This window comes from Vidua macroura, chromosome 7 (genome assembly GCF_024509145.1).
Source record: "Vidua macroura isolate BioBank_ID:100142 chromosome 7, ASM2450914v1, whole genome shotgun sequence".
Classification (NCBI taxonomy): Eukaryota; Metazoa; Chordata; class Aves; order Passeriformes; family Viduidae; genus Vidua; species Vidua macroura.
The window spans coordinates 39,798,119-39,819,729 of NC_071577.1; the positions used below are offsets into that span (position 1 = coordinate 39,798,119).

Here is a 21,611-nt window from a genome sequence, read left to right on the forward strand (position 1 = left end):
TCCCTCAGCATTCCCTGTGCTCCCCTTGGCATTCCCTACGCTCTGCATTCCCTCCGTGCTCCCTCGGCATTCCCTGTGTTCCCCTTGGCATTCCCTGTGCTCTCCCCCGCATTCCCTGTGCTCCCTCGGCATTCCCTGTGCTCTCCCCTCGGCATTCCCTCTGTGATCCCCTTGGTATTCCCTGTGTTCCCCTCAGCATTCCCTGCTCTCCCCTCGGCATTCCCTGTGCTCTCCCCTTGGCATTCCCTGTGCTCCCTCAGCATTCCCTGTGCTCCCTCAGCATTCCCTGTGCTCCCCTCTTCCCCTCCAGCCTTCCCCTGCTCCCTCAGCGCCTCATCCCACATTCCCCCATCCCCTCACCACCGCAGCTTTCCCCATCTCTCCTCAGCACGCATCCCACACCCTCCGATCCCGTGCTCTCCTCACCGCTCCCTCCCGCATCCCTCTGCCCTCCGCCTCACCGCTTCCCACATTGTCCCAACCCCCTCAGCATCCCGGCCTTCCCTTGTTCCCTTTGGCCCCAAATCCCCTCTCCATCCGGCCTTCCCTTTTCCCCTCAGCCCCAAATCCCCTCTCCATCCCGACCTTCCCCTGCTCCCCTCAGCCCCACATCCCCTCTCCATCCCGGCCTTTCCTTGTTCCCTTTGGCCCCAAATCCCCTCTCCATCCCGGCCTTCCCTTTTCCTCTCAGCTCCAGATCCTCTCTCCATCCCGACCTTCCCCTGCTCCCCTCAGCCCCAAATCCCCTCTCCATCCCGGCCTCCCTTGTTCCCTTTGGCCCCAAATCCCCTCTCCATCCCGGCCTTCCCTTGTTCCCCTCAGCCCCAAATCCCCTCTCCATCCCGACCCTTCCCCCGCTCCCCTCAGCCCCACATCCCCTCTCCATCCCGGCCTTTCCTTGTTCCCCTCAGCCCCAAATCCCCTCTCCATCCCGGCTTTCCCTTGTTCCCCTCAGCCCCAGATCCCCTCTCCATCCCGGCCTTCCCTTGTTCCCCTTGGCTCCCATCCCTTCTCCATTCCGGCCTTCCCCGGCTCCCCTCGGCCCCAAATCCCCTCTCCATCCCGACCCTTCCCCCGCTCCCCTCAGCCCCCATCCCAGCCCCCGGTTCCCTCTGCATCCCCGCTCCATCTCCATCCCCGCCTCCCCTTCCGCGCCGCCCCCGGCACCTGCCCGGCCCTGCCTCCTCATCCCTGCCTCCCTCCTCATCCCTCCCTCCTCATCCCTCCCTCCCCGTCCCTGCCTCCTCCTCTCCCGTCGCTCCCCGCTGCCCCGGGCCCAGCCGCAGCATCGCGGGAGCCGCGGCCATTTGAGGCCGAGGCGGGGCCGCTCCCGGGGCCGCTCCCGCTCTGCCCCGGCCATGAGGAGGAGGAGGAGGGCGGCGGCTCCGCGCTGAGCCCCCGCCGGAGCCTGGGAGCCCCTGGATGCTGCTGGGAGCGCCTGGATGCTGCTGAGCCCCCCAGGACTGGCGGGGCTGAACCCCCGGCTGGTGCTGAGCCCTCCAGGGCCCTGCTGAGCCCCGGACTGGAGCTGCTGAGCCCCCCCCGGACGCTGCCGAGACCCCCCGGCACTGCTGGACGCCCGGGCTGACGGGGCTGAGCCCCCCGGACGCTGCCGAGCCCCCCGTGCGGGTCTGAGCTCGGGGCTCCGCCGCAGGTGAGGCCGGGGGGGGTCCGTGCCGGGCTCCCCCCGCTCCTTCAGCCCCGGCTCCGTTATCCCGAGGGATCCCTCGCTCCCGGCTCCGTTATCCCGAAGGATCCCCTGGCTCCGGTAATCCGAGGGGCTCCCGGTTCCGTTATCCCGAAGGATCCCCTCTCTCCCGGCTCCGTTATCCTGAGGGATCCCCTCTTTCCTGGCTCCGTTATCTCGAAGGATCCCCTCCCGGCTCCGTTATCCTGAGGGATCCCTCTCTCCCGGCTCCGTTATCCCGAGGGATCCCCTGGCTCCGTTATCCCGAAGGATCCCTTGGCTCCCGGTTCTGTTATCCTGAAGGATCCCCTCTCTCCCGGCTCCGTTATCCCGAAGGATCCCCTGGCTCCGTTATCCCGAGGGATCCCTCTCTCCCGGCTCCGTTATCCTGAGGGATCCCCTCTTTCCTGGCTCCGTTATCCCGAAGGATCCCTCTCTCCCGGCTCTGTTATCCCGAGGGGTCCCTCTCTCCCGGCTCCGTTATCCCGAGGGATCCCTCTCTCCCGGCTCCGTTATCCCGAGGGATCCCTCTCTCCCGGCTCCGCTCCCCCCGTCTCCCTGATCCCTCCTTTCCGGGGAGCTTTGGTTAATCCGGGCTCAGCCGGGCCGGGGCTGTGTGAGCAGCCCTGACCCAGCCCCGGCGCCGGGATCTGCTCGGGAGCTGCCCAGGGAAGCGCCACCGGCTCCGCGGGGCCGCGAGGGAGCACCCGAATATCCCCGGAAAACCGCGCGGAGGCTGCTTGTGGTATGGAGCGGCGTTATCCCCTTCATCCATGGGTTTCCCTGGAATTCTGCTTTGGGCTGCCAGGATTCCCTGGAATTCTGCTTTGGGCTGCCAGGATTCCCTGGAATTCTGCTTAGGGCTGTCAGGACTCCCTGGAATTCTGCTTTGGGCTGCCAGGATTCCCTGGAACTCTGCTTTGGGCTGTCAGGATTGCCTGGAATTCTGCTTAGGGCTGTCAGGACTCCCTGGAATTCTGCTTTGGGCTGCCAGGATTCCCTGGAACTCTGCTTTGGGCTGTCAGGATTCCCTGGGATCATGTTTGGGACTGTTAGGATTCCCTGGAATTCTGCTTTGGGCTGTAAGGATTCCCTGGAATTCTGCTTGGGGCTGCCAGGACTCCCTGGGATTCTGCTTAGGGCTGTCAGGATTGCCTGGAATTCTGTTTTGGGCTGTCAGGATTCCCTGGGATTCTGCTTAGGGCTGTCAGGTTTCTCTGGAATAGCACTTAGGGCTGAGGATTTCAGCTGTAGGTTTCCCTGGAATTCTGCTTAGGGCTGTCAGGTTTCTCTGGAATAGCGCTTAGGGCTGTGGATTTCAGCTGTAGGTTTCCCTGGAATCGCGTTTGGGACTGTCAGGATTCCCTGGAATTCTGCTTAGGGCTGCCAGGATTCCCTGGAATTCTGCTTGGGGCTGTCGGGATTCCCTGGAATCGTGTTTGGGACTGTCAGGATTCCCTGGAATTCTGCTTTGGGCTGCCAGGATTCCCTGGAATCGTGTTTGGGACTGCCAGGATTCCCTGGAATTCTGCTTTGGGCTCTCAGGATTCCCTGGGATCGTGTTTGGGACTGTCAGGATTCCCTGGAATTCTGCTTTGGGCTGCCAGGATTCCCTGGAATCGTGTTTGGGACTGCCAGGATTCCCTGGAATTCTGCTTTGGGCTCTCAGGATTCCCTGGGATCGTGTTTGGGACTGTCAGGATTCCCTGGAATTCTGCTTTGGGCTGCCAGGATTCCCTGGAATCGTGTTTGGGACTGCCAGGATTCCCTGGAATTCTGCTTTGGGCTCTCAGGATTCCCTGGGATCATGTTTGGGACTGTCAGGATTCCCTGGAATTCTGCTTTGGGCTCTCAGGATTCCCTGGGATCGTGTTTGGGACTGCCAGGATTCCCTGGAATTCTGCTTTGGGCTCTCAGGATTCCCTGGGATTGTGTTTGGGGCTGTCAGGATTCCCTGGAATGATGTTTTGGGCTCTCAGGATTCCCTGGAATTCTGCTTTGGGCTCTCAGGATTCCCTGGGATCGTGTTTGGGACTGCCAGGATTCCCTGGAAGTGCCTCAGCCTGGCTGCTTCCCATTTTTTTCCCGGTGGTTCTTCCCGGTGCTCGCACAGAGCGAGATGCACCGGGATAATTCCACTTAAATTCCGTTTAAATTCCATTTAAATTCCCTTTAAATTCCTCCGGCGTGGAAACAAGGATAGAAGCAGCCCACACGGCTGGAAATGGGATTTGGCTCGGCTGGTAAGAGCCGGGATTTTCCCAGAAAATCCTGAAGTTGGGATGCCAGCTGCTTTCCCGGGAATCGGGGAAAAGCCCCTTCCGAGCTGACAGAAAATCAAGTTTATTTTCCATTTTTTTCGTTAGAAATTGAACCAGTCTGACTGGATGAAGAGAAAATAACTGGTAAAAGCTGTTTTTTGTCGGAAAATAAGGGCTGGAATTTACTTGGACGCTGGGAATAGGGGAAGGAAAGATTAATGGGAGATTAAGGCACGCTGGGAATGATGGAGGCAAAGATTATTTTAACTCTTGGTGGCTTTGAAGGGGAGATGAGGCCTTAAAATTTGAGTTTTTAAGGGATTTTTAGGAGTTTTTAAGTTATATTTAGGGTTTTTTAATGTGTTTTTTTGGTATTTTTTAAATTTTCCTCTTGTGCTCTACATCTGGTGTTTTGTGTTATCAATGAAACCACACTTCAGGAAAATACCAGTATAAAAATCTGTTTTTCTTGTGTAAAAATCCCATTTTCTTGAGTAAAATCCTCCCTTTTTTTGGGTAAAAACCTGATTTTCTTGTGTAAAAATCTCATTTTCTTGAGTAAAATCCTCCCTTTTTTTGGGTAAAAACCTGTTTTTCTTGTGTAAAAATCCACTTTTTTGAGTAAAACCCTGCTTTTATTGTGCTAAAAAAAAAGTGGTTTTCTTGTCTAAAAATCTGCTTTACTTGTACATAAAAAAAAGTGTTTTTCTTGTTTAAAAATCTGGGGTTTTTTTTGGGTCAATATCTGCTTTTCTCGTGTAAAAAAACTGCTTTTTTGAAGGAAAAATCAGCTTTTTTTAAAATTTTTTTTCCCCCAATTCAAGGCGGGAGGGGAGGGCCACGATCCCACACGGTTCTGGGGTTTTCTGGCTGCTTCCCACCTTCTTCCCACCTGCTCCAGAAACAGCTCCTGGTTTTTTGGGAATGAGAGGTGCCGGAGCTCTCCCCACCCCCGGGATCCCATTGCGTAGGAAAACTCGGCGCTGCTTGGGATGTGGGAATGTGTGGGATGGGATGGAGTTACTTCCTCCTCGTGTTTATGGGATTTGGGGTTTGCAGGGTGGGGGCGTGCAGGATTCAAACCCCGCTGGTGGCTGAGCTCATGAAGGAAAAGTGGAATTGCCTGGAAAGAAGGAATTTGGAATCTCTCCTTTATTTATTTTTTTTTTTATGCTCGGAAATTCCAGAGGGTTTTGCCCCTCAGGTGAATCCAAGGAAAATTTTGCCTGGGAACGTGGGAGAATTGAGCTCCACGTGCCTGCACCTTCGTGGACACGGGGAAATAGGTTTGGGGTTTTTTTTTTTTTTTTGGGCTCTGTTTTGAAATCCCACGGAGTGAGAGCTGATCAATCCCAACAAATCTGCTTCCCTCCAAGGGCAGGAATGGACCAGGGGTGGAGAGAGGAGATTCCAGCCCTTTTGTGAGGATGAGTTTGGAGTGGGAGCCAGCGGGGTTTAAACAATTTATTTGTTGTCACATTGCTGGGGGATTCCGGTGCTCAGAAATTTGGGTTCTCTCCCGATCTGTTGGATGGGGAAAAGGGAGGGAATTCTGCTTGGGCACAGCTCCGTGGGGCCTGTGCTGCTTGGATCCCTCAGATCCCAGAATCCTGGAACGCCAGGGCTGGAAGGGACCCCCAGGATCACTGCTCCACCCCAACAGTGCCACCCTGGCCCTGACATTCCTGCAGCTCCGGCAGCCTCGGGAATGTGGCATTCCCTGATTTCCCTGCTCCTTGGGCCGCTCTGGCTTTCTGCAGCGTTTCCTTGTGTTGGAGGAGCTGGAAAACTCCTCCAGGGTGGATGTGCCGAGCTGGCAGCGCCGCTCAGTGCTTTGCATTTCCCTGCAGCGTGGGAGATCTCCCAGCTCCGGAACGGGAACGAGCCGAGGCAGCTGATCAGCCTCGAGGAGGCTCCTGCGAGGGGAGGAATCCTGGGAAAGGGGGAGGTTTGGGAGTGGGAGATGCCAGGACTGCCTGGGAACGAGGGATTTGGGAAGCTGGCGAGCAAAGTCCTGCAATTTGCTTTTCTGGGTGGGCTGTGTTTGAGGGAAAACTCTGGGAAAAGCAACGGGAGGAGGAATTTGAGCTTTTAACATATTGTCCTCCAATAGCTGGGAGCTAATTCCCAAAATGTTGGTTGTTCCAGAGGATCTGTGGCTGCTGCATCCCTGGAAGTGTCCAGGGCTGGGTTGGATGGGGCTTGGAGCACCCTGGGCCTGAGGAAGCTGTCCCTGCCCATGGATTAATATCCCTGCCCATCCAAACCATTCCGTGGTTCTGCGATATTCCATTAAGACTTTTGGGGATTTTTAAATCTTTATTTGATTTATCTGCAGCTTTTCAGTGCTTTGCACCAGAACAGCCCCAGCACTTGAAAGGAGGGAATCAACCCACGTCAGCTCCTCCCAAATTTCCCATCCTGTGGCTCTGGAGCTGCTGGGAATGTGGTGCTGGGAGGATGGAATTGTGTGGCTGTGGCCCGAACAAAGCCCCCAAAGCCAGGGCAGGTTTTCCTCCCGAGGTCTGGGAGGAGAGGAATTAATGAGGCTTTTCCACTTCAATTCCTGAGTCACGGGAATGAATTCCCAAGGGAAGAATGGGGCTATTAATAAACTTCAGGCAAGGAGAGAGGCAGAAGAAATGAAATTCTTAAAACACAAAACACTGCGTGGCTCTGACTAGAGGTACCTGATTCCTTTTTTTCCCTTTCCTCCCCCCCTATTTTTATTCCTTGTTAAATGTGCAAGAGCTTTCCTGGATTGATCTTGGAGTTTGACAGTTCTGGCATTAAAAGTTCTTCCTTAGCCATGAATTAATGAGCTGCTCATGGAATTAAATAATGATTTTTGTATTTTATGTTCAGGTTTGCTTAGATCAGTGTAGCCCTAAAATCCAGTTTTAAATTGGAAAGGGGGAGTTTCAAACCTCCCTGGCCAATTTTTTATTTTTTATTTATTTATTTATTTTTTTTTTTTTTGTGGTGAATCCCAGGACAGCTGTGAGAAATAATCCTTTAATTTATCAGAGGGGAAAGCTGGGAATTCTGCATCAGGAATTCTGCCTTTCTTAGGTGGAAAAATGCATTTGTGAGTGATTTAATTCCTGCTTGGGAATTTCTCCTGGCAAATTTCCTGAGCTCTGTGTGGCTCTGCCTGACCAGGAGGGTCCTGGAAGCCTCAAACCCTTCTTGCTGCGGGGTTTTGGCGGGGTTTTCCACCCAAATTTCCTAAAAATTCCATGAAAAATTTCCAATTCTGCAGCCATGGGCTGGGTGCTCGTGAGCAGGAGCGTCCCTGAGCATCGGGTGCTGCTTTAGATTTGCCAGCAGGGATTGAAGCCTGGATGAGCTGCTCCTAAACCTCTGGGATTCTGCTCTCTGGGGTCCTGCAGTGTCCGAGGCCGTGCCAAGGATCCAATTCCTGCTTCCAGGATCCTTTGGGTGGCAGAGGAGAGAGGTGGGGGCAAGGTGAGAGGTGCTGGATTTGGGCTCTCAGTGGGGTGTGGAGGGCCCTCATGGCAAACAGGAGATTCCTTGGAAAATGGAAGGGCAGGAATTCACCTCTGGGGTGGGAGCAGGAGGTGATTCCATCCCTTTCCCACCTCTGGGCTGTGCCAGTGCTCTGAAGGCTCACGAGGAAAACAAAACCTCAGCCAAGGCGCTCTCCCACCCCCTCCTCGGGTGATTTTCCCCCTCCACGCTTCCAGAGGGATGTCAGGAAGGGAGGAGCAGGAGTTGTGCTCTCCAGGGGAGCTGGGGATCACCCCGGTGAGGCTGCAGGTGGGGTTTGCTTCTCTGATTCACCAAAGCAGCAGCACAAGCAGCGACAGGCTCCCCACGAGATGAGCCCACAGAGGCTTGGTAAGTTCAAAAGAGAAAAAGAGCCACTTTTATTCAAACATCTGGTGTTTATAGAATCCTAAAAGTGACAGCGGGTTGGAGGATGGAATTGCCACCTCTCCAACCACACTGGTCAAACCAACATCCATCAATTCTCTCCTCCCACAAAGGAGAATGCAAAACAATCATTATTGACATGAACAGTGGGTGAGAACTCCAGTAGAAATATGGAAACATCGTCAGAAGGCTGAAGAAGTTTTATGAGAACTTCAAAACTTTCAAAAGAACTACAAAAGAAAACTTAACACTTTTAAAAATCAGGGCAACAGTTGTGGACTCCATTGCCATGGCTGAGCTGCAGAGAGAGCCCCGGTGAGCTCTCATCCCCTGGGAAAGCCAGGGAATGAGCCCTGGGAAAGCCAGGCTGGCTTTGGGGATGATTTTCCTTCTCTTCCTCCATCCTTTTGCTGTGAGCAGGGGACAGGAGATGTCCTTGTCACTCTCCTGTGAGAGTGGATTCCTGGAGGAGCTGGGAGCCCCTTGGAGCAGGGAAGCCAAATCCCCGAGAGCAATCCCAAAGCTCCGGCCTGGGCTCCCCAGTTGCCCATCCTGGATCTGCTGGGCAAACTGGGGGGCACTGGGCAGCCTGGGGGGGGTGGGCAGACCCCGGTACCCAGGGCAGCATCCCCTCTGTTGCCAGGCAACTGCTGGGATGTGCAGCTGGCTGGGGCTGCTGCAGATGTGGCCACATCTGGCAGGGGAGCGGGGGAAATCCCTGTCCCATCCCGAGCCTGTTCCTGTCCCACACCCCGGGTTAAGCTGAGCTTTACCAGGCCGGGCTCATGGAGTCCCTCCTTGGGGTTTTAGGGTGGCATTAAAAGCACTTTTGGCTGGTAAAATGTTCAGTTCTGGTTTAGGGTTCATTCCGTGCAAATGGGAATATTTAGGTTGGGAACAATGCTCCTCTGGTAATAATTTTGAATTTTGTATCCTTATCCAAGCACAGGGATGTGGGCAGTCAGGTTTGGTTTTCCTGGGAACGCAGGTGGCCAAGAAAAGTTGGAGTCTTGCAGGTTTATGAGGTCACACTGAGGTCAGAGGAGTTCTGATGTTAATTAGGAGGATTTAATCACATGCCCGGGATGCAGCTGGACTCTGGAATTCCAACTTTGCCAAATCAGTCAAGGAGCTGGGTGCGAAACTGGACAACTCCTGTGATTTTCTTTGGGATTTAATTTGGGAATTTCCATGCCCAGGTTATTCCTGTCCTGCTGAGGATTTGGACACTTCATCCGTGATGAGCCTGAGGAGTGCCAGAGGATTAAGGAGCAGCTCAGGGCTCTGCTGAGCCGGATTTACAGCAAGTGCCCGTTTGGGAATGAAGGGCTTTGACCTCCTGGAATGAGGCCAGAAGGGCTGGGAGAGCTGGGAATGTTCCCCGGGAGAAGGGAAAGCTCCAGGCAGAGCTCAGAGCCCTGGGAATGTTCCCCTGGAGAAGGGAAGGCTCCAGGCAGAGCTCAGAGCCCTGGGAATGTTCCCCGGGAGAAGGGAAAGCTCCAGGCAGAGCTCAGAGCCCTGGGAATGTTCCCCTGGAGAAGGGAAGGCTCCAGGCAGAGCTCAGAGCCCTGGGAATGTTCCCCTGGAGAAGGGAAGGCTCCAGGCAGAGCTCAGAGCCCTGGGAATGTTCCCCTGGAGAAGGGAAGGCTCCAGGCAGAGCTCAGAGCAATCCCTGGGAATATTCCCCTGGAGAAGGGAAGGCTCCAGGCAGAGCTCAGAGCCCTGGGAATGTTCCCCTGGAGAAGGGAAGGCTCCAGGCAGAGCTCAGAGCCCCTGGCAGGGCCTGAAGGGGCTCCAGGAGAGCTGGAGAGGGACTGGGGACAAGGGATGGAGGGACAGGAGCCAGGGAATGGCTCCCAGTGCCAGAGGGCAGGGATGGCTGGGAGATTGGGAATTGGGAATTCCTGGCTGGGCTGGAATTCCCAGAGCAGCTGGGGCTGCCCTGGATCCCTGGCAGTGCCCAAGGCCAGGCTGGACAGGGCTTGGAGCAGCCTGGGATAGTGGAAGGTGTCCCTGGGGGTGGAATGAAATAATCCTTAATAATCCCACCCAAACCAGTGTGGAATTCTGAGATTCCCCAAAATTCTTCTGAGTTTCTTCTGAACACGCTTTAATTTCCTGCCCCCACCCTGTTCTGCTGCAATTTCCGCATTTTCAGCCCATGAAAGAGTCAGAAATTACCCCAGGTTTCACTAAAGAATTGAATTCCCAGCACTGGTGGGAAAATACAGCTCAAGAATTGGGACTTTTGCTGTATCTGTGTTTATTTTACCTTGCAGGGATGTTGGGAAAGGGAATGAAGAGGTTTTCAGGGAGCAGTGATGGATTCTGTGTCCCTGAGCCTCAAAAAGTTCAATATTGGTCATTCTGGGCAGGGCCTGGCTGTGGGGATAACCAGGGGCTGGGGGGGTTACAGGAGAAAATCCTGAACAATTGGTTTATATCCACAGAAAACAGAGATTTTTTAATCCAGGGAAAAGGCAAATCGAGGATTGGAATCTGGAATTGTCATTCACTTGGATTTGCAGCCTCATAATTCCCCCCCTCCCAGCACTGTGTGGGGTCAGTTCCAGGAATTGCTGGCAGGTTCCTCAGTTTGCCTCCTGTTTCCTATCCCAAATCCTGCTTTTCCTGCTCCCAGCCCTGCAGGGTTTGGGGCAGGAATTTCCCTCTGCCTTGCTGCAGGATAATGGGGTAAAATTGGATTTATTCCGGGAAGTGGCAGCTCAGAACCTCAGGATTTTTCCCTTCCTCCTCTTCCTGCAAACCTTGTTAGGCTGAATTTCAGTTAAAATAAATCTTTTCTTGGGGGGAACATTGTTCCTTTTGGAGGTTTGGAGGGGGGGATTTTATGGAATCACGGAATCCTGGGATGTTTTGGGGTAAAAGTGACCTTCAGGCTCATCCCATTCCATGGGCAGGGAATCCTTCCCCTCTCCCAGATTGCTCCAGGCCCTTCCAGCCTTGGACACTTCCCGGGATGGAGCATCCACAGTTTTGCTGGGAAATTTGGTTTTTCCTGCCTCATTTTTTCCCTATAATGAAACTGTTCCCCGTGACCACTGTGGAAATGGATTGTGTTACCCTGGAACAGCAATTCCTGGAATTTTAAATCAGTGTCCTGGGAATCCCTCAGCAGGAAGAGCCATTGGTTGATATTTAGGACAGATGGAAATTGTTATTAACGAGGAGTCAGTGCAGAAATGCTGCAAGAATAATTAAATAAATCATTTATTCAATTTATTTAAATCATTCCAGCTCTTCCATCCCTTTGGCTCAGGTGACCATGAATTAAAATGGGATGGAAAATGGAAAGATCCCATTTGGGAATGAAGAACTGAGGAGGGGAGGATAAGGAAGTTAAAATGTGGATAAAACTGAGGAGGGATTTTTATTGATAAGAAATTTGTTTATGTTTTAGGAAACAGGGAAAAGTGATGGTGTTCTCTTCTCTTTTTCTTTTCCAGGCACTTGGCGAGTTATCCCGTGGTTCAGTGCTGAGGGAATTCCTTGGGAGCATGGCTGGAGCAGGACACAGAGTCTGGGCACGGAATGCAGGCAGTGATGGTGAGCAGGGCCCATTAATTACAGATTAATTACTGATTGCAGCCACAGGGGAGAGCATGGGGTTCTGGAATGGTTTGGATGGGAAGGGACCTTAAATCCCATCCCATGGCAGGGACCCCTCCCACTATCCCAGGCTGCTCCAGGGGCAGCCCCAGCTGCTCTGGGAATTCCAGCCCAGCCAGGAATTCCCAATTCCCAATCTCCCAGCCATCCCTGCCCTCTGGCAGTGGGAGCCATTCCCTGGCTCCTGTCCCTCCATCCCTTGTCCCCAGTCCCTCTCCAGCTCTCCTGGAGCCCCTTCAGGCCCTGCAAGGGGCTCTGAGCTCTGCCTGGAGCCTTCCCTTCTCCAGGGGAACATTCCCAGGGCTCTGAGCTCTGCCTGGAGCCTTCCCTTCTCCAGGGGAACATTCCCAGGGATTGCTCTGAGCTCTGCCTGGAGCCTTCCCTTCTCCAGGGGAACATTCCCAGGGCTCTGAGCTCTGCCTGGAGCCTTCCCTTCTCCAGGGGAGCATTCCCAGGGCTCTGAGCTCTGCCTGGAGCCTTCCCTTCTCCAGGGGAACATTCCCAGGGCTCTGAGCTCTGCCTGGAGCCTTCCCTTCTCCAGGGGAGCATTCCCAGGGCTCTGAGCTCTGCCTGGAGCCTTCCCTTTTCCAGGGGAACATTCCCAGGGCCCTGAGCTCTGCCTGGAGTCTTCCCTTCTCCAGGGGAGCATTCCCAGCTCTCCCAGCCTGGCTCCAGCCTTTGGAGCACTGGGTGTGGAGGCCTCACCTTCAGCTTTGCATTCCAAACTCCCTAATTCAGGCAGGAGCCCCAACCCTGGATCAGTGACTCTGCTGCCCTTTCCCAAGGAATCTTCGGTGCTCACCAGGCGGAGCCCGAGATATTTTGTCGGGATAAAAATTCAATATTGAGACACCTAAGGTCATTATTTGAGGAAAACGCCTATTTCAGTACCAAAGGCTGTTCAGTGAAGGGATGAATATCCACGAACCCACGGGTTCACCTGGCGCTGCTCTCGCTCTGCCCGCAGCGGCCTGGCGGCTCCGCGCCGCGGGGCTGTGAGCCCGCCGTGCTCCCGCCGTGGCCGGGGCTCTGCCGGGAGCCATGAGGAGGTTTGGCTACTGCCGGGTGGTGCTGGCCACCTCGCTGCTCTGGCTGCTGCTGGACGTGTTCCTGCTGCTCTACTTCAGCGAGTGCAACAAGTGCGAGGACAGCAAGGAGCGGTCGCTGCTGCCCGCCCTGCGCGGTGAGTGCAGCCAGCCCCGCCGGGGCTGCGGCTTTTGGGAGAAAGGGAAACCCCACTGGGAGGAAGGGATCCTGTCTGACCCTAATTCAGCAGGCTGAGTGACTTTTTTTATGTGTTAATATACTATATATTTATTTATTTATTTATTTATTTATTTATTTATTTATTAATATATTAATAATATAGTATATTAATAGTATTATTAGTATATTAATATACTATACTGACCCTAATTCAGCAGGCTGAATGATTTTTTTTTTATGTGTTAATATACTATATATATACTATATATATATATATATATTTATGTGTTAATATACTATATATATACTATATATATATATACACACTATATATATTTATTAATATATTAAAAATATAGTATATTAATAGTATTATTAGTATATTAATATACTATACTGACCCTAATTCAGCAGGCTGAATGATTTTTTTTTATGTGTTAATATACTATATATATACTATATATATATACTATATATACTATGTATATATATAGTATATATATTTATTAATATATTAATAATATAGTATATTAATAGTATTATTAGTATATTAATATACTATACTGACCCTAATTCAGCAGGCTGAATGATTTTTTTTAATGTGTTAATATACTATATATACTATATATATATATATACTATATATACTATATATATATAGTATATATATCTATTAATATATTAATAATATAGTATATTAATAGTATTATTAGAATATTAGTATACTATACTGACCCTAATTCAGCAGGCTGAATGATTTTTTTAATGTGTTAATATATTATATATATATAGTATATATATCTATTAATATATTAATAATATAGTATATTAATAGTATTATTAGTATATTAATATACTATATAAATATATATTATAAATACATATTATAAATATGTAATGTTATAAATATTACATATTATATATGTAATAAATATGTAATATATTATAAGTATATTATATATTATAAATATGTAATATACTATATAAAGGAACATACTAAAAACTACAAATCTACTTTTTCTAACTACCACATCTCACTAACTCACAACTCGTGCCCCTCTCTGAGGGCCCAGCCACAGGTGGGTTGGGTTGGATTGGATTGGGTTGGGTTGGATTGGATTGGGTTGGATTGGATTGGGTTGGATTGGATTGGGTTGGGTTGGGTTGGGTTGGATTGGATTGGATTGGATTGGATTGGATTGGATTGGATTGGATTGGATTGGATTGGGTTGGATTGGGTTGGATTGGGTTGGGTTGGGTTGGGTTGGATTGGATTGGATTGGATTGGATTGGATTGGATTGGATTGGGTTGGATTGGATTGGATTGGCCACCAGGCTCAAACAATCCTCACCAGAATCCAACCCAGCAATCACCCCAGGGAAACAATTCTCCAAGCACATTCCACATGGGGAAAACAAGGAGCAGAAATGGAAATTGTTTTCTCTTTCTCTCTCTCTCTGTGCTGCTCTGTGAAAAATCCTGTGAGAAAGAAGGGTGTCCCTGTGACATCTGGGCTCGTGTTTGTCCCTCAAAATGGCTTTTCCCAGCAGAGGAAGCCCCAGCACGTGCAGGATTTAGCACTGCTTTGGTGTTCTCTGAGTTTGTGTTTTATGGAATGGTTGGGGCTAAAACGGACCTTAAATCCCATTCCATGGCAGGGACAGCTCCCACTGTCCCAGGCTGCTCCAAGCCCCATCCAGCCTGGCCTGGGATATTCCAGGGATCCAGGGGCAGCCCCAGCTCCTCTGTGAGGGTGCCCAGAGAAGCTGAGGCTGCCCCTGGATCCATGGAAGTGTCCAAGGCCAGCTTGGATGGGGCTTGGAGCAGCCTGGGAGAGTGGAAGGGAGTAACTCTGGGGAGTTCAATCATCTTGGAATAAAACTGGATGTTCTTGGATCCAGAGAGGGATAAAAGCTCCAAGTGGAGCAGGGACGATGGGGGCTGGATTTCCAGCATTCCTTGTGGGAAACCAGAAGCTTCCCTAAGGATAATTCCAATTCCCAAGTGCTCAAAGCACCTTTTGCTGTTTGGGTTTCCAGCCGTTATTTCCCGGAGCCAGGAGGGCCCGGGGGAGATGGGCAGGGCCGTGCTCATCCCCAGGGAGGAGCAGGAGAAGATGAAGGAGCTCTTCAAGATCAACCAGTTCAACCTCCTGGCCAGCGACCGCATCGCGCTGAACCGCAGCCTGCCCGACGTGCGGCTGGACGGGTGGGAGCCTGGACTGGGAATGCTGGGGAGTGGGGGGTGGGATGGGGGCTGAATCCCATCCCGGGAATGCTGGGGACTGGGGGGTGAACCCCATCCTGGGAATGCCAGGGAATGGGGGCTGAATCCCATCCTGGGAATGCTAGGGAATGGGGGTGAATCCCATCCTGGGAATGCTAGGGAATGGGGGTGAATCCCATCCTGTGAATGCTGGGGAGTGGGGGGTGAACCCCATCCTGGGAATGCTGGGGACTGGGGGCTGAATCCCATCCTGTGAATGCTGGGGAGTGGGGGGTGAACCCCATCCTGGGAATGCTGGGGACTGGGGGCTGAATCCCATCCTGGGAATGCTGGGGATTGGGGTGGGATGGGGGCTGAAATTCCATCCTGGGAATGCTGGGGACTGGGGGGTGAACCCCATCCTGGGAATGCTGGGGATTGGGGTGGGATGGGGGCTGAAATTCCATCCTGGGAATGCTGGGGACTGGGGGGTGAACCCCATCCTGGGAATGCTGGGGATTGGGGTGGGATGGGGGCTGAAATTCTATCCTGGGAATGCTGGGGATTGGGGTGGGATGGGGGCTGAAATCCCATCCATCCCAACCCTGTCATGGCAGGAACATCTCCCACCATCCCAGGCTGCTCCAGCCTGAACTTGGACACGTCCAGGGATCCAGGGGCAGCCCCAGCTGCTCTGGGAATTCCAGCCCAGCCAGGAATTCCCAGGAATTCCCAATCTCCCAGCCATCCCTGCCCTCTGGCAGTGGGAGCCATTCCCTGGCTCCTGTCCCTCCAGCCCTTGTCCCCAGTCCCTCCTCAGCTCTCCTGGAGCCCCTTCAGGCCCTGCAAGGGGCTCTGAGCTCTGCCTGGAGCCTTCCCTTCTCCAGGGGAACATTCCCAGGGCTCTGAGCTCTGCCTGGAGCCTTCCCTTCTCCAGGGGAACATTCCCAGGGCTCTGAGCTCTGCCTGGAGCCTTCCCTTCTCCAGGGGAACATTCCCAGGGCTCTGAGCTCTGCCTGGAGCCTTCCCTTCTCCACGGGAACATTCCCAGCTCTCCCAGGCTGGCTCCAGAGTCAGTGGGGTTCTGTGGGAATGGGATTCCTCCTCAGGACCCCAGAAATTCCCCCTCCCGTTGCTGTATCCAAGCAGGACTGACTCCCATTGCCTCCCTGCCCTGGTGCTGATGGTTTCATTCCAGCTGATCCATGGGCTCTCTCACACAGATTCCATCTTCTTCCCGTTCCATCCCGAGTTTTCTCTCAGGGAATGTCCCTGGATTTCCAGGCTCCTGTTGGAAATGGCCAAGCTGGAGATTTTAATCAGTGCCAGCTCTAATTAGGAGCTATTGATAGACCTTAAACCCAGCTTAACTCACCAGGGAATTGCCTCATTTCATTCCCAAGGATTTTCTCCAGCCAGGGAAGAAATCCATCCTCAATCTTTTCTGCATGAGTGAGGCTGCAAGTGCCATTCCGTGGATTGCTGGAGCATCCTAATTGGATTTTTCTCCTGGAGATTGCAGCTGGAATTGGCTCCTGGGTGTGTTCCAGTGCTTGGGAACATCCAGGGTTGTGCAGAAAAGTTGGGATTTCTGGAACAGCTGCCAGGGTTCAACATGGAGCTGGAGTTTTGTGGGGATTCTCCAAAGAAAAAAAAACCTTGGGAAGTGACCCTGCATGGGGGAAAGGGCTTGGGATGGAGCAGTGCAGGGATGGCAATAGATGTGTGGGAAAACTCCATTTAATTGGGAACATCCTTCCCTCACATCCGTGTTTCAGGGCAGGAATTCTTGATTGGATTTTGAGGTGAGACCAAAATTTGTTATTACTGAAATTCAGCCCTCGGGGGAGAGAAAATTGGTTTATTTTGTGACAGCCACACCTGATCCTGCACCAGGGCCTGTTGGATTTGGGGTTTTTCCACCTCTAAGTCGTGGTGGATAAAAAAATCCTTCCTCAGAGGGTGGGGAGATCCTGGCACAGCTTTCCCAGGAAAGCTGAGGCTGCCCCTGGATCCCTGGAGGTGCCCAAGGAGCAGCCTGGGACAACAGGAGGTGTCCCAGGGATGGGATGGGATTTGAGGTCCCTCCATCCCAACCCATGCTGGGATTCCCTGGTCCCATGGATGAGTGATGGCAATTCCTGTCTCTCCATGGAATATCCATGAGTCCTGGGCTGTTTTTCATGGCCGTGGGCACACTGGGGTTGTTGCAGTTCTCCTTTATTCCGAGAACGTGGGAGAATTCCCCCTTGCAGAGCACAGTCCTTGTCCTCCCTTCCACGTTTTCCACGTGGGCTGCAGCTGCCTTTGGAGCAGCCCTTTGCATCGGGAGGTAGAATTGGAAAGGAGGAGCTGTCAGCTCCTTAATTAGTGTGAAAATCATGGAAAACAGATTTTTCCTCCCTGGCTGCCTCGGAGGGGCCCCCAAGACATCCCTGGATGGAGGAGAAAACAGATTTTATTTAAGGAAAAAATGCTCCAAAGGGGATTTTTTATTTCCTTTATTCCTGGTTTCAAGGGGCTTGGAATTGCAGGAAATGCTGGAGCAGTTTGGATCAAAGCCCACATAAACTCAGGGTTATTTTGCAGGGATTTTTTTTTTCCAAGGGTGAATTTTCAGGCTGCCTTGGAAGGGCCCTCACCTCCTTCCCATGATAGCTTCTCCCAGAGAATCTGCAGGAAATCTGGAATCCCACATTTCCCACAGACCTCTGGAACGGGGGACTGGGAGGGGGATTTGAAGGCTTTGAGGGATTAACTTTGAAAAATCCGTGGTTATTTCCCATTTTTAAAGGATGTACAGGTGCCCCACATTCCTGGTTTTCCCAGAAATACCCTAAATAATGGAATGGTGCTCGGTTGAACTGGCAGGGTTTGGTCCTTGGGTGGGAACTTTGGGAAAGCAGGCAGGATTTAAACATTCCTGGTGGATCAGTCCTGGGTCAGCTCTGCCTTTCCTTGGCAGCTCATGCCAGGCCATTCCCTGTGTGCTCCCTGGAGCCAAATCCACCTGGGAATGGCTGTACCTGGAATTCCTGACTGAACAGCTCAGGGCTGGGGTCTGATCCGTGGGGCTGAGCCCAGTCCTTGCTTGGAATGTCAGGAATGGGAGAGTGAGATGAGCCCCTTCTCCAGCTGTGTCATCCTCAGGGCAGCTGGAATTCCAGTCCCTGGATCTCCAGTTCTGTGAGATGAGCCCCTTCTCCAGCTGTGTGATGTTCAGAGCAGCTGGAATTCCAGTCTCTGGCTCTCCAGTTCGTTCCTTAATTCATCCCATCAGCTTGAAATGTGGCACGTTCCCCTTGGAGCAGTGCCGTGGCTGCTTCCAGGCCCCTTTTCCATGCTGCCTCAGCCTCAGAGCCGTTGGAATTCCATTGTCTGGCTCTCCAGTTCTGTGAGATGAGCCCCTTTTCCAGCTGTGTCATCCTCAGGGCATCTGGAATTCCAGTCTCTGGCTCTCCAGTTCTGTGAGATGAGCCCCTTCTCCAGCTGTGTGATGCTCAGAGCAGTTGGAATTCCAGTCTCTGGCTCTCCAGTTCTGTGAGATGAGGCCCTTCTCCAGCTGTGTGATGCTCATGGCAGCTGGAATTCCAGTCCCTGGATCTCCAGTTCTGTGAGATGAGCCCCTTCTCCAGCTGTGTCATCCTCGGGGCAGTTGGAATTCCAGTCTCTGGCTCTCCAGTTGTGTGAGATGAGCCCCTTCTCCAGCTGTGTGATGCTCAGGGCAGCTGGAATTCCAGTCTCTGGCTCTCCAGTTCTGTGAGATGAGCCCCTTCTCCAGCTGTGTCATCCTCAGGGCAGCTGGAATTCCAATCCCTGGATCTCCAGTTCTGTGAGATGAGCCCCTTCTCCAGCTGTGTGATGCTCAGGGCAGCTGGAATTCCAGTCTCTGGCTCTCCACTTTGCCCCTTTAATCCATCCCCACCACCCCGAGCTATCTGGACGTGGAACCTCCCCCTTGAAGATGTTCCATGGCTGTTTCCAGGCCCCTTTTCCATCCTGCCTCCGAGCCGTTTGGAATTCCAGTCTCTGGCTCTCCACTTTGCCCCCTCAACCCATGCCCCCCATCCCTGGAAGTGGCAGCAGAGCCGTGCTGGCTTCCAAGCCCCTTTTCCACGCCGGGAGGACGCGATCCCCTCGGCCTGTTCCTCCTTTGGGCTGAGCCCCCTCTCCCCCGCCTTTCCCGGGTGTTTTTGGGCAGGTGCAAGAGCAAGGTGTACCCGGAGGAGCTGCCCAACACCAGCGTGGTGATCGTGTTCCACAACGAGGCCTGGAGCACGCTGCTCAGGACCATCCACAGCGTGCTGGAGCGCTCCCCGCCGCGCCTGCTGGCCGAGATCGTCCTGGTGGATGATGCCAGCGAGAGAGGTGGGGCTGGGCCAGCAGCAGCTCCCACCCCAGACTCCATCCCCTCCTCCCCAGAGAGGGTCCTGTGGCTCAGGGAGGGATGGGAGCGTGGTTTCCACCACGCTCGTCCCCGGCAGCGGTGGGGAGAGGGAGGTGGAAAAAATTCACGGAATGCAGGATGGTTTGGCTTGGAGGGCACCTAGCCCAGCCCCTCACCATGGCAGGGACACCTCCCACCCATCCCAGTGCTCCAGCCTGGCCCTGGGCACTGCCAGGGATCCAGCCCAGCCACAGCTCCCAGCCAGGAATTCCCAATTCCCAATCTCCCAGCCATCCCTGCCCTCTGGCACTGGGAGCCATTCCCTGGCTCCTGTCCCTCCATCCCTTGTCCCCAGTCCCTCTCCAGCTCTCCTGGAGCCCCTTCAGGCCCTGGATCAGATGCACCTCAGGAAATCTGACATTCCTGGAAAGGTCAGTCCTTTTCTTCCTCTCTCCCCACCCTCCTCATTCCATGTCATTCCATTTCCTGAATATCCTCACTAAGTCAATTCCTTGGAATTCCAGGATGGTTTGGCTTGGAAGGGACCATCTCATTCCAACTCTGCCTTTATTGCTCCTCTTTGTGCTTTGTTTCCTTCATTCTTCACTCTTTTTTTGTTGCCTTTTCATCTCTGTTTTGACCCCAGACTTTAAAAAGCAAACTCTGCCTGTGGAACTGGGGCTCCCAGGAAAAGGAATCCCATCAAGTTTCTTAAATGGAATCAATGGAATGAGAAAGGATCCTGGAGCAGCCCAATGGGTCCTGATGGCAAATCAACCCTGCAGCCACTCCATCCTTCAGTTCCACCCCACGGAGCATTAATTGAACCCTAATTACTCCCTGGATTTCCCTGCTCATTAAGTGGCTTAATGATTTCCCGTGCCAGAAGGTGGAGGAGGATTTGAGCCAAGTAATTCCCATTTTTCCTAAAAGCATGCAAAGAGCTCCAGTGAGGAAATCCATCAGAAAAAGCCTTTTTTTTTTTTTTTTTTTTTTTTTTTTTTTTGCATTGAACCTGCAGCAAGTTGCCCAAAGTGCCTTTGTTTTGTGGTTCATTCCAAGGAACTGATTGTGCTTTATTTAAAATTATTTATTTAAATTTATTTAAAATCCCTGAGATATTACCCTGGAATCAGGGAATGGTTTGGCTTGGAAGGGACCTTAAAGCCCATCTCATTCCCACCCCCCATGAGGTGCTGCTCCAAGCAGGGAGGTTCTGTGACTACCTTGGAATAAAACCTCCCTAAAAAACCCATTTCCCTTCTCTTTCCCTCCCAAATTTGGCAGAGTTTTTGAAGGCCTCCCTGGAGAATTACGTGAAGAAGCTGGGGGTGCCCATCAAAATCCTGCGGATGGAGCAGAGGTCGGGGCTGATCCGGGCACGGCTCCGAGGGGCAGCAGCTTCCAAGGGCCAGGTGATCACATTCCTGGATGCCCACTGCGAGTGCACCCTGGGCTGGCTGGAGCCTCTGCTGGCCAGGATCAAGGAGGACAGGTAAGGAATTCCCAGGATCTGCTCCAGGCCCTTCCCTGGCTGCTGGAAAAATAGGAATTAAAACCATTCACTCAGCTGGAATGAAGAGAATTCTAAATATTCTGTAAAACATCTGTGGTCATCTCGGGCTATTTCTCTTGTGCTGGGGAGTGTTTTTTTGTTGTGCCTTAATAAACAAGTTTTTTCCACTTCCCCTCTGAAGGAATTCCTCCCGAACCCAGTGGTGGGGGGAAGTTGTGGAGGGTTTGGTTTCCTATAAGGGGCTCCTTTGGAGATGTTTTCCCCTAATTTGTCCTAAACCAGGACAATTCTAAATATTTTTTTTTTTGATTCCGCTGCTGTTTGTGTCAAAATCTCCCTCCTGAATAAATATGGGAGCAGCTTTCCCAAGGTCTGGATCTCTCCCATTCAAAGGAAGCTTTCTCCCTGTTTTTTTACCAGGAACAACTTTTCTCTCTGACCCCCTGAACTCATGGAAATTTGCACCCTTTTTATTCCTTCTCTTTTCTTGTTTTCCCTTTTTTTCACCCTTTCCCCCATATTTTTCCCCTTTTCCCCTCTTTTCCTCCCCTTTTCCCCTCCTTTTTCCTTCTTCCCCTGCTTTCCCCCTTTTCCTCTTCCGTCTTTGCCTCCATTTCCCTCTTCCCCCTGATTTTCCCCATTATTCTCCTTTTCCCCCCCTTTCTTCCCTTTCCCTTCTTCCCCTTCTTCCTCCCCTTTCCTCCTTTTCCCCTTCTCTCTTTTTCTTCCTTTTTCTCCCCTTTTCCCTCTTTTTCCCCCTTCCCCTACCTTTACTCTGTTTTCCCTCTCCTCTCCCCCCTTTCCCCTCCTGTTTTCCCCCC

At 52.3% G+C, this 21,611-nt stretch overlaps 1 protein-coding gene across 3 annotated transcripts in view; it reads left to right on the forward strand.

Moving 5' to 3' along the window:
* Positions 1-1,207: 1,207 nt before the first annotated feature.
* The window catches only part of GALNT13 (polypeptide N-acetylgalactosaminyltransferase 13), a 53,765-nt gene continuing 33,361 nt past the window's right edge, over positions 1,208-21,611 (forward strand). The window contains exons 1-6 of one of the 3 annotated variants that reach the window (XM_053982371.1): positions 1,208-1,654; positions 11,313-11,412; positions 12,214-12,658; positions 14,722-14,890; positions 19,089-19,255; positions 20,562-20,769. In XM_053982371.1, coding sequence (XP_053838346.1) covers positions 12,517-12,658; positions 14,722-14,890; positions 19,089-19,255; positions 20,562-20,769 — 686 coding nt within the window. In that variant the 5' untranslated portion in view covers positions 1,208-1,654; positions 11,313-11,412; positions 12,214-12,516. The remainder of the gene's footprint in view (positions 1,655-11,312; positions 11,413-12,213; positions 12,659-14,721; positions 14,891-19,088; positions 19,256-20,561; positions 20,770-21,611) is intronic. The other 2 variants (XM_053982369.1, XM_053982370.1) reach the window with 2 other exon arrangements.